Below are 12,703 nucleotides of genomic sequence, written 5' to 3'. Positions count from 1 at the left end.
AAGTCAACTTCTACAATTATCTTCCCTAGTGCTGTTCGACAAATAACACGGCAATATGAACAATCCCAGGAGCTCATTTACGGACTCCTGCATAATAACCTCATCAGTCATTTTTGAGAAATCCGGAATCCCAGATCGGGGTTGAAAAATCGACCGAACCAATCGGAAGTGCAAATTCTTTCAACTACAAGAGGTCACATAAATAGCAAACAAACAGCGCCACTGGTTGTTATACCAGAAAGTGATGAAAATAGGTTAGAAGCTTAGGTCCATCCTATGTAATTTGCAACATCTGGCATATGTTTACTCAAGCGGTTAAAATAGGTAAATACTTTAAAAATCGATGACAATAGGTTTACCTGATTTTAATACATAGGTCCATCCATTTACCCCCCCCCCCCCCCCCCCCCCTGACTTGATCACCTTATCCTACTTTCTTCGCTACTGCAATTTTCCAAAACTTTACATTAGGTTATGCTTCTATCAATTGACCTCACTAGCTTAAAAAACCACTCTAAGAACAAAACACCATTGAAAAAGCTGTACTTGTAATAAATAAATAAATAGAGCATTAAAGATTGTGATCATCATTAGGCTTTTTCGAGTTCGCGCAATTATTTATCACGATTGTCATCATCGTCATCGTCAAGTTCTTCTTCTTCCTGATTGCGATTGCCTGTATCAATTGGCGGTCGATTTGGGTCTAGGTCATCAAATGACAAAGCTGGCAGACCGTTGGTGTCATCAACTATTTCCATATGATAAATGTTACTCACTCCATTGGGTAGTTGATTGTCATATGGTTCACTGGCGATAAGTTGAATTTGTTCGCGAGAATAGGAACTTTCAAGAAGTTGGAGGTCAGTGTCGTTGAGAGCATCCTGGTCTATGATGGTGTGGCTGTGACCACTGTATGCCTCCTGTTGGTCAATGTACTGCACTGGGTTTTGGCTAATAGAAGAATATTGGTTCTCAATTTTTTGGCTATTTGTGAGAGAGTCAGATGAACTAAAGCAAACATGGAAATTTAAAGTTAGCCAACATTGACATAGCTTGAAGCTCTTTTAAGGCTATACAAACCATTATCGTTATTCCCATGCAAAAAGACGAATTCGTTTGTTCACACATTCTAGTGAAATCGAGAATTTTGAACCCGGGGTTTAAATGTGAAAAATTCCGATGAGTAGCGTTACCTCTTGAAGTTGTACTGTTCTTGTAGGTTTAGGAGCCCAACTGCAGAAGAGTCAGTCATATCTGTAGAAAAGGCGCTGTTGTCTGGCTCTTGGGTGCCTTGGCATAGAGAACGCGTCTGTTGCTCCAGAGAAATTATTTCACGCAACGCCACCTCCTCCATCTAAACAAAACATGTTGTCAAATCTTTTCGTTTTATCATTTGAATGAAGAAAAACTATATGCTCAGCCGTCTAATTCTTCACAGCCAGTTACTTTCAAAGCCACCACGCTTTTACTTTTATATTATCAAATTTACTTAGATCAGAACTGCAACTAAAAGACACAGAGTCATTCAAATTGAAATGCAGACGTGAACGTGGAGGGTGAAAGAATACCAATTCAAATTATTGGCAATACGTTGAGAACCTTGCCAAACGGATCCATAAAACTCACTTAAGCTCAAGAAACTTTTTGGGGCAGTAAAATAAAACTTCTGATGTCGATTTATAATGTTTATTTTTGATAAAAAATTATTTCTAGAATTTTGCTGTTGCTTGCCGGAAAGTAAAAGGTCCGTAACTGTTTAACGACTCAACTGTTTCCCTAGTTATTTAGCTAAAATTTATGGAGCTCATATTGATAATCGCTGTAAAATTCATATCTCTAACTTCGATTTTTCATGCCTTCCGATGCAAAACCTTTTGCTTCACTGTCATACACGAATTTCACCAAGCCATACCCAACTTTCATGAAAAATACGAGTATAAACCCCACATTTTTACGTTGTTATTTAACAACTACACAAGCTTATAAAAAATACATCACAATAAACTCTTGAAAATCAGTAGTCTCTCAAAGATTTGACTTAAATCAGTGGTCTCTCAAAGAGTCGCATCAGACTTAAGAAAAAATAATACGTTCTTACCGTACAACAACCTTTCAGTCAAGAACTCATAAGAACGCAAAAAATTTTCTGAGTGGATGGAGAATAAAAAAGTTGATTAACAAGATGATAAAATTGATCAATACTTCTGCAAAACAATAACGAAAGATTAAACAAACGACTAACGTCGGGCGAATTGCTCTCAAACGACCGGCGAGCGGTTGGCTTCGTCAGCAGCTAGCCATGGTTTAGTGACCTCTGTGCGCTACCTCTTTATCCAGTTTCTGAAGACGAAAATCAAGTGGGTCAGACGGAAAATCGGTAAAGCAATAAATTGCAAAAAAGAGACAAACAGGTTTAATATATTTGGTACAAATTGCTTTTGAGAGCAATTAACAATGATTTCCTAAGTGCCTGTTAGATCGTTTATGATTAAAAACCATTTCTACTAAAACTCATTGTTAATGAGGATCAGAGATGATGACATTACGCTACATAAAAGCAGCTGAGGGGTGGCATCAACAAATAGAGAGAGAGAGAGAGAGATGGAGAAAGAGAGTTAAAAAGTGAACGAAAAAAAAGGAAAGGAACCCTAACCGAGAGAAAAACAGACAGGAACATTTTCCATGAATGGATTCGACTCTGCCACTTCTAGTTTTCCAGCCTTGTTAATAAAAAAATCATATAAAAAAAACTGATAAAGGCAAAATCCAAAAATAAATTTCCAACTTCGCAGTAAAAAAAAGTTCACAACCATTTTTTGTCTCATAAGTTCTGCAAAATCTTGCAAAAATTCAAGGTATAAATATCTTAAGAACAATTTCATTGTCTCAACAGAGAATCCAGTATCCCTGTTTCAAGCCTGAAATAGTGAAATAGTTTCACAGGCTCATAAAGATCAATACAATTGGGAAAAAAATTTCCAAAAATTTGAAAGGCTTAAATTTTATCCAAAAACTACTAACACTGGAGTTATAAAAATGATGATCACTATCCCAGTAAATGTGTACACTTTGCAGCAGCTTATTATCAGACCTTGGAGGAGGTCCCAGAGCCTCTGGTGCCGGCAAAAATTCAAAAACAGTGAAAAAAAATGCAAATAATTAAAAAATTGTGATATTAAAATCTTGAAGAAGATTCCATTACATCTACAAACTGTGCAGTAACATAATAATAAACCCTAGAGGAAATTCCCGGGCTCTGGAGGCTAAAAAATTGAAACAAAGAAACCTAAAAATTGACAAAAAATTTCAAAAAACTTAAAAATCGCAAGTTTCATAAAAAAATCGCTAAAACTTGTGATATAAAAAAGTTGAAAATTAATCCATGACCAACAAAAATTTTACAGAAACCTATTATCAAACCCTAACGGAGGTTTTCTGACCCTTGAGATTCAAAAACCCTGGATAATGACTAAATGTCAAAAAACTGAAAATGGCAAAAGTTGAAAAAAAATATGCTAAAATTTGTGATGTTAAACTCTTGCAAGAAATTCCATTTAAACCAGAAACTAAAGAGTCAACTATTTTCAAACCCTAGAGGGGGTTTCTTGGCTCTTGAGGCTAAAAAAATCTAAAAAATGACAAAAATTTTCAAAAAAAAACTTGAAAAGAAGCAAGTTTTATCAAAAAAATGCTAAAATTTGTGACATTAAAAAGTTAAAAAACTATTCCGTGGCCAATAAAAATTTGTCAGTAACTTATTATCAAACCCCTTAGGATGTCTTCTGGCCCCTGGGTCTAGAAAGACCTGAATATAAAAAATTCAAAATTTTGAATGGCAGATTTTGTAAAATTGCAGATTTTGTAAAATGGCAGATTTTGTCAAAAAATTGCTTAAATTTGTGACGTTAAAATGATAAAACCATTCCAATGCTACTACAAACTATGCAGTAACCTATTATTGAAACCTAGAGGAGATTCCTTGACACCTAGGGCCAATAAAAATAAAAAAAGTCAAAAATTTTCAAAAAGCTTGAAAAAAATTGCAAAATAGTATAAAATTGCGTTTTTAGCAAGCGGTTGTTCGTCATTAGCTAGCGACGGGGGGGGGGGAGAGACAGGGGCTGATGGGGAGAGAGGGGTGGTGAGGCAACACTGGGGGGGGACAGCGCAGTGGGAGGGGGGAGGGGGCAATAGTGGGGGGGGGGGGTCAACAGTGGGGGGTGTCTTCAGCCTCTAATAACCGCCCTTTACACCTTAAGTATAAGTCTCCAAAACCGTTTAAGCTGAAACAGGGCTGAAAGGCTCTAAGAGCACTTAATACCCGCTGGGCGCTACCAGTTTGTCCCGTTTTTGAGGACGAAAAGTCAAAAGCGTCAGACGAAAAATCGGTCAAGCGAAACATCGCATAAAAAAAGACCAACAGGACTAATATAATTGCTACAAACTTCGTTTGAGAGCAATTAAAGAACACATGATCATTGCTGAATCAAAGGTAGATAAGTATAATCAGCATACCTAGAAGCAACAGATAGCAACCTAAAGCAAGGATTCTTACAAATATTCGAGGAAATATACTACTATAATACAGCTCCGGAGCAAAATCAGAACTTAAACAAACCATTTTGCAATCAACCAAGCACTGAGCCTCAGCCGAACAACTGGTTATCTCCGACATACACTTTTGCAAACCATTAAAAATCATGACCAGAAATTCCGAAGTCAGTTACTTTTTAATTCTTTCAAAAAAACATTTTACAGCTATTGCAGTCCCATCCTAGAAACATTAAGCTGTGCATCTCAAGGCCATATGTTGATCAAAAATATCTCACACGCGGTATGACAAAAGTATAATTATCTCTCGCAAGGCCCTTCCTTTGATGCAATTTACGGTAGCTTTGCAGTTCTTTGTGAGTTGCATGCGATGTACAGTAATCTGGCACAGTTCGCCGAGGCCAATATCAACACAAATAGCACGCTGCTAAAGCAGTTAGCTTTATATTTCTAAACAATAAGTTCAAAGCCAGCTTGAAATCCAAGAAGATTTTAGCAAGAATAATATTTGCTACTTTGAGGGAAAAAAGTGACTTTTGAGGTCCGACTGAAGTGAACAACAAGGTGACTAGCACCTTTCAGATCTTTCTTTTAAAAAAGGAGATACCATTGCTTGCCTTGAAGCAGTGCCCAATGATCTTTTGTATTTTTTCACTTTTACCATTGTTTATTTGAACCCCGGTTATTTAAACCCAACGATTAACATTAAAGACTAGGGACAGAGTTTGAGAAAAGCAATAGTTTGAGAAAAGAAATTCAAAACAAGGGATACGGAGGAATTTGAAAAAGGATTTTGGAGTGGAAAAAGTATTTTTTTTAAAGTTTAAAGTAATTATCAATTATTTCTTCAGTTTTGACAATCGCAGAACAATTGTAGCTTATTCAACCGTTTACCTAAAGCCACGAGTAATTCATTTGGAAAATTACTTACAGAGCTTTTAAACAAAAAACCGACTAACAATAATGATGGGCTTAAACTCATATGCGCCCCTAAATTGTGTCCTATACTGCCTAAGCGTACTGGGAAAAAAGTTAATTTATCGAACGTTCTGAAGAAACAGATACCAGCTTTTAGCACCAATTTTAAATCACTCAGTTCCCAAATCAAGTAAAAGCAAATCTAGCACCAAAGAAGTTTCCATTAACAACATTGTGCAAACAAAGTTTAATGCGGGCGATATTAGAGGAGCAATAAGAATTTTAGCATTAGACGATAGCATTGCACCAAACAACGCCGAAATACTGAAATTATTAAGAGATAAAGCACCCTTCAGCCGTACCACCCAATACCCTCTGTTACTGGTACTGGAGATGCTTTATGCGCTTCTACATCCGAGGAAGAAGTTCTACGAGCCAGCTTATCTTTTCCCGCGGGCTCAGCAGGAGGCCCCTCCGGCTTGCGTCTCCAAGTCTTGAAAGACGTGATTAGTGACAATGACTCGGGATGAAACTGAAAGTTCTTACAGCTCTATCAAGTTTTATAAATTGCGTTTTGAAGGGCGGCGTTCCAGTTTCCATTAGGCCATTATTTTTTGGTGCAAATTTGAGAGCTCTGAACAAAAAATCAGGTGTCATCCCACCTATCGCAGTTGGCAACACCCTAAGTAGATTGACGGCCAAATGTGCTGAGAACTACGTCAAAAACGACCGTTCTGCAAGTTACAGCCGCAAACAGTTAGGTTACAGCAAGGGTTGTGGTTGTGAAGGAGCGGCATATGCAGCTCGTTTATATCTTACGAAGGCATGACAGACAATCATGTTTTGGTGAAATTGATTTTTAAAATGCTTTCAACGGTTTGAACAGAGAACAGATTTTGAAAGTTACCCATCAGCACAACCCAGCCTTATTCGAGCACGCAGAAGCAGCTTATTCCGGACCTTCATATTTTATGATGATCACATCATTAAGTCTGAAACTGAAGCACAGCAGGGAGACCCTGGGGGCCCTCCTTTACTCTGCGACGGAATAAATCACATAGCCCAAAACATCAATTCTGAATTCAACATTTGGTTATCTCGAACATGGCACCTTTGCAGGGGAACAGTGTAGTATTAAAAGATTTAAAAATTTTGATTCAAGAAGCAGACAAGATTGGACTCAGTGTTAACCCTTCGAGATGCGATTGTCTTTCTCAATGACCAGTCTGTTACAATCCACCAGCGTATCATGGACGAGTTAAACTTGGTTTGCTACGGCTTTGGCATTACCCCAACAGAGGACCTGGTCATTTTGGGCTCGCCAGTGGGGTCAACTCGATTATCGCCGTCCTTCAAGAGAAGACAGAACATCTTCATACAATTTCTCAAAAATTGCAAAAAATTGATTCGCATTTTAGCTTCCTGCTCAAAAGTGTTTTTCATATGCCTAAGTTAATTCATTTCTGGCACACTTCAACTTTCAAGTTTTAAGAACAGCTTCAAAGTTACGATTCCGCCTTATTGAAAACCTTGGAAACAGTTCGTAACATCAGTCAAGATGGAAGTAGCAGCAAAAAAGTTTCTTTGCCTGTTTCTTTAGGTGGACTCGGTTTTTCATCTTCTATCAATTTGGCCCCTTCAGTCTTTTTAGCATCCAGGAGTGGAACAGAAGATTTGTTACAGTTTATTTTGGGCAGCATGTCTTCTATTGGCTTGAAATTAACTAATACCCATTTTCGGACTGCAGTGGCTTCTAGATTAGGATGTAAAATGTGTAATCAGCATTCATGTATTTGCGGCAAAAGAGGTTGATAATTTTGGATTACATAGATTATTTTGTAGAAAAAGTGCCTCTAGATTCAATAGGCATTCTGAGTTTAATTGGTTGTTTAAAAGAACATGAGCGTCTGCGGTTGCTATATCATGTTTAGAGCCAAAAGGCCTCGTGAGAAGTGAAGGGGAGGAGACCCGATGGAATGACCTCAAAGCCTTGGAGTCGTGGAAAAGCTTTGGTGAGGGACGTCACAGTTGTGGATTCGCTGTCACGTGGTCGCGCTGGCAGTCCGCACCTTGCTGAGGAGGAGGCAGAGAAGAAGCCCGCAAAGTACAGTGAGACCTCCAAAAGCGGCTTGATCTTCCAGCCTGTGGCGTTCGACACCCAGGGCAGCTACGAGCCTGAGACGTCAACTTTCCTGGACGAATTGCTGAAGAGGGTGATCTCCACAACTTCCGAGACACCGGCACGATCGTTTTTTGTTCAAAAACTTTCGATCCTCATGCAACAACACAACTCCGCTTGCATCCTTTGGAAATTTAAATAACAACTCCAATCTGGAGGGGTTTTTCTTAATTTAACTGACTTAACACTGACAAGCCCTTCTTGGGTCCATTTTAACCTAGCTGTTTTTATTCTCTCTTTTCTCTCTTTATAAATGCCATTTACAGCATTTAATAATCATAGGAGATATGAATTTAATTGTTTTTTTTTTCAAAAAATGTCAAGTGCAAATACTTCGCTCAGAAGGAACAGACATACCAAAATCAACTAAACAACGATATCAGTAAAATGGCTTCAGCAATCAGATCATTATACTTGGTTCGTGCTCAAGTACCATTTAAAACAAGAATAAATCTTTTTAAATCACTTGTATTATCTCATTAAGACTTTAGTGCAATTTTGTTTCAAAATTTACCATTTTAACCTATCGACAGAATTAAACAGATTAACTGGGGCATAAAAATTTGCTTTCTGAAAACCAAATACGATACTGCCAGAGATCTACTTCAAGAGACTAAAATTCTTCCATCAATCTCGTTTGTTTTATTGAACTCTTAGATCCGTTTTTCAACTGAACTGCCAGTTCAAAACACTTATCTATAAAAAAAAATAAAAAAAGGGCCGTGTACACCATCCGGCATCGATGGATGTAGGTCGAAAAATAGGGTATGATGAGTAGCACTTAGTAGACGGATGCTGCACTCCAAGCTGTTCCCCTCCAGACAGTGTAAAGACGGCCCAGTCACAAAAATAAATAACAAGTGGAGAGGAAAGCACCTATATATATATATATATATATATATATATATATATATATATATATATAGCACACATAGGGAACTAGAATGGAAGGATTAAAATAAAAATGGATCATCAAGGAATAAGCAAATGAATAAAGATAAGCAGCCAAACACTCAGTGCAGCCTTCCCTCCTCCACGACGGCGCTAATCGAAGTCTCACTGAGAACACGAGGCTTGAGGGCACGACATCCCCTCAAGCAGAGAACACAGCTCCTCAGAAGTGCGAAGCTGATTTTCGTTCGGATGTAGCTTATAGTGTCGGCGTACGGCTCTCCGCGTTTTTCGCTGATCTTGGTTGCGAGTTGTTTCATAACGCGCGATGCTGATGGACCTGGACCACCCGAACAAGCAAAAACCAGTGCATTGAAGCTGCTGTGTTCGGTTTCGCGGATTCGCTCTTCGTACTTATTTCGCTTGATGCTCTCGTGATATTTGTATGCATCTTTTATGGTCTTAGGGCAGCTCTTCGCATGAGGGTTGAAAATCTTCACATCGAAGAAAGTGCGATTAAAGCGGGAGCCCCACAAACCGTTTGCCTTGATGTCCAGTCGAGCGTCATCATCAGTGGTGGTGGAATTACTCAAGAAAATTTCTCCATCGAGCGACTGAAGTTTTGGCTCTATCTGTACATCGTGGCAAACGTCATCCATCAGGTTTGCAAACACATCTCTAATTTCGTTGTGTCGTAGGTGCGTATAACCGCCTTTGGCGCAATGGAGGGCATGGGTGAGGCTGAATTCTTTCCCGCATGCGCATATGGCTGGCGTGTTCTTCGCTTCCCAGGTGTAGCGAAGTGCTATTCCATCACGGAACTCAGTCTTCGTGAGGTCAAAACCATGTTTTGACAACGGAAGCGCGTTAAGCCAGCTTGATGCTCCTTTCTCCGAGGCCAGCTGGATGGTATACTTCATTTCTGGTAGATTGTTTTCGGTTCTGGATTTTTTCGAGATGAGTTCACGTTGATTGTCTGCTTTCTGTCTGAGACTGATCTTGGTTTGTTCTACTTCACATTGTTGAATATTATTGAATGACGCCAATGGTCTTGAGAGTTCAACTGATTGCTCAAGATTTTTGTGAAGATCTTGTGGGAGGGCGATGTTAAGCCCACCCATTCTGAGAGGGAGAGAAAAAAGTTCTCTTTCCTCTTGGATTACTTCTTTGCCGACGATGTTCGGTATGACTCGGCCAAGCCGCTCCTCCACCTTGTCCAGAACCCCGTCCATGGAAGGTGTAGTACGCGAAAGGAAGCTCAACTTCTGTTGAACCCCCTTCGTCAAACATGCATAGGCATTCCGGGGAGAGGTGAGAGCAAATTGACCAAGTCTGTCTAAACTTTTTGTGTATTTATTTTCTGCATCTTTCAGGAAATTTTTACTGGCCTCAGAGCTTCCGATAACTGATCCCAGGACTCGAGCGCCCTGCGTGATTTCCACATTTGTGCCTGCAAACACAGTTGACGCTTGGCGCTCGCCTCCTGGCTTAATTATCAACTGACACTTCGGAGGATTGACAAGATATCCATACTTGGGACCGAGCTCAGTGAGCTTGTCGAAGAGTGCCCTGATATCTTCTAACTTACCGACGACGCTACCATCATCAGCATACCATTTTTGGGTCAAAGAGTCATTATGAAGTCTTGTTATTAGGGGTAGGATTGCGATTCCATACATTGCCATCGCAAGGGGATCGCCTTGTGTCGTACCTTCCTGAGACAGTATGGTCGACTTACCGATGTAGAGATGAGACGGGTGGCTATAGGAATTCTGTAAGGCAACATGCAAAGATGGGCATAAGGCTTTCACGTTCTCTAAAGCTGTTCGTCTATTGAGCACGTTAAAAGCGTTTTTGGCATCAATTAGAAGAATTGCTTTGTTTTCGGGATCATCAAAACTGTGGCGAAGCGAATGTATGGCATGTTCTATGCCACATTTCTGGCCCAGGCACAGTTGCATGTTTCCACCGAGGGATGTTAGATCTTGCCTGATGCAGTCGACGATTATGCGTCCGGTGATGCGACGCATTACTTCACCAATACCAATAGGTCTCACACCTGGACATTTATCCAGAGCCACTAGTCGACAACCATTGTATGCAATCAAATCATCCGGTGGTATTATGGACGTGGCAAGCCTCTTAGCAAACTTGGCAACAAGCTTGCACAGGTTCATGGAGGTTTGTCCGAAAGCAGAAAGTAGTCTACGCCAGTCATCGGCATCGAGACCTGAAGGCCCGGCACTGCCATGAGTCTTCATTGCATGCTTTCGGACGAGCCTGGCACTGATTTTGTCGAAGACAGCAGGGTGGTAAGGAAGCGTGCGTGGATGTTCGCTCTGAATGCAGTTGGGCTCCAAGGGTTGACCTTCAGGATGTTTGTCGCGTAAAATCTCGAGGACCGGTCTACCGTCTATGAGATCGGTAAGTGCGAGCACGCCGCCTTTGTGCTCATCCGAAAGAACGCGAATAGCATTACTGATCTTACCACGAGACATGAAATCGTTGAACATCTTGAGGTCATCTTGAACATCTTATCTATTAGTCTTTTCAAGGTTGGTTAAGCGGTCGCTACAATAATTGTTTTTACCTGAACATTTGATAGTTAGGATCTCTATCTGCAAACATCAATTCATTTTAATCAGACACAAAATTTAATCAGACACTTTACATTTCGGAAAGCAGAACCATTGAGTAGAAAAGGGTCGTTGAAGATACCTCGAGTTGATGTAGCTGATTGGAGATGATCTCCTTGAGGGAGAGAAGAGTCTGTTCCTCCGCTTTCACTATCTCCAACTCCTTTGTCAACTCCTCTATCTCGCTGCCCATCTCAAAACTGAAATATTGGTTTTAATGAATAAGAGGTTTCTGTATTTAATGAGACAGTGAAAGATTAAGTCGACTGTACTCTTAGAAATGGACTGCACTTGATCATGCTTGTACGATACCCATTCTTCAGTTTCAGCCCAGATCTGATAAATGCACAGTCATATTTAACATCTCTCCTTTTCCAGGTATACTAATTTTCAAGCTGTAATTGCAGAGGTAACAAACTTTCATTGCTATCACATAGCACTATCATAAAGAACTCTTTTTTTATCAATTACAAATAAGAAATTAATAAAAATCTGTGTCCGAGTACTCAGGATTGGTACCCTATTATTGGAACTTTATATTAACATTCGTGAACTGCAAACAAGTGGATGATAAGTAGGTCTTATTTACATTCTAGTTTAGACTTAATCAGATTTTCGAGGTTATCTTTCCCCTTTGTTTCAGGCCATCGAATGCTAAGAGTTCTTTGTGTGGTCTTTCCCTTTTAATAAAGCAATTTTCTACTGATCTTTCAATTCAATTCAATCAACTTCTTGCTTCTTCAACTTTCTATCCCACAACTCTTCCAACTACTTCTATTTTTGGTTAGTACCCAACTATTTTATTTTACAATTGTAACCAATCAGATCAATCTATTTTCCATATTATCTGTATAAAGAAAGTTTAAATACTATGATATTAAATCATGGGAAATTGTGAAGATTCTAATCATAAACAATTGTACCATGACACTGCGCCTCTAAAATTAAATTTTATCACTATTAAGGAGAAAATTTTGAAAGCATTTTCAAAGCATTTGAAAGCAATTTATTAAGCGATAATGACCACAGCCTTGTGTAAGAAAGCGATTTATGAATTTTGAATTCGCATTGCAATTTGTTCACGAAGTTCGTTCTTTGGTGAACTGCTTGAATAACTGGGCACTAATGGCATTACTCTCTCTCGTATGTCACTTTCCTTTAAAATGAAATACTTCCTCATGAGTTCAGAATTTGATTGTGTTTGAAGAAAACTGTATTGATGTTGCAAACTGTTGTAACGATTTCTGTATTTGTTGCAAAAATATCCGAATAAAATTTGCAGCACCGATGATATCACAAATGATATCAGACCAAAGTAAATAGTCATTTTCCACTTTGAACTCTCCGTAAACCTGCTGCTCAAACTAAGACTGATAATTTTCAAATCCTCCACTATTGGTGTTGTTAATTCATTCAACCGGTCAAATGATTTGCGATAGTAATCAGAGTTTGTTGTCATCTTCAGTTGAATTTTTTCAATAAACTGCTGTCTGGCTTGCGACTCCGTTGCTATATGAGGCATCTCATT

General features: G+C 39.2%; 1 protein-coding gene across 1 annotated transcript; it reads right to left on the bottom strand.

Moving 5' to 3' along the window:
* Window positions 1-526: 526 nt before the first annotated feature.
* On the bottom strand, window positions 527-11,371 carry LOC142345400 (uncharacterized). The gene is made up of 3 exons (XM_075397447.1): window positions 11,258-11,371; window positions 1,194-1,354; window positions 527-1,008 (listed from the first exon to the last, which is right to left on the bottom strand). Exons 1-3 carry the CDS (start codon window positions 11,366-11,368, stop codon window positions 615-617), a joined length of 666 nt encoding a protein of 221 aa, XP_075253562.1. The 5' UTR covers window positions 11,369-11,371; the 3' UTR covers window positions 527-614.
* Between the last annotated feature and the right edge of the window lie 1,332 nt (window positions 11,372-12,703).

The sequence above is a fragment of the Convolutriloba macropyga genome, chromosome 9, assembly GCF_964194025.1.
Source record: "Convolutriloba macropyga chromosome 9, txConMacr16.3, whole genome shotgun sequence".
In the NCBI taxonomy this organism is placed as follows: domain Eukaryota; kingdom Metazoa; phylum Xenacoelomorpha; order Acoela; family Convolutidae; genus Convolutriloba; species Convolutriloba macropyga.
This window is presented reverse-complemented; position numbering and strand designations above follow the sequence as displayed.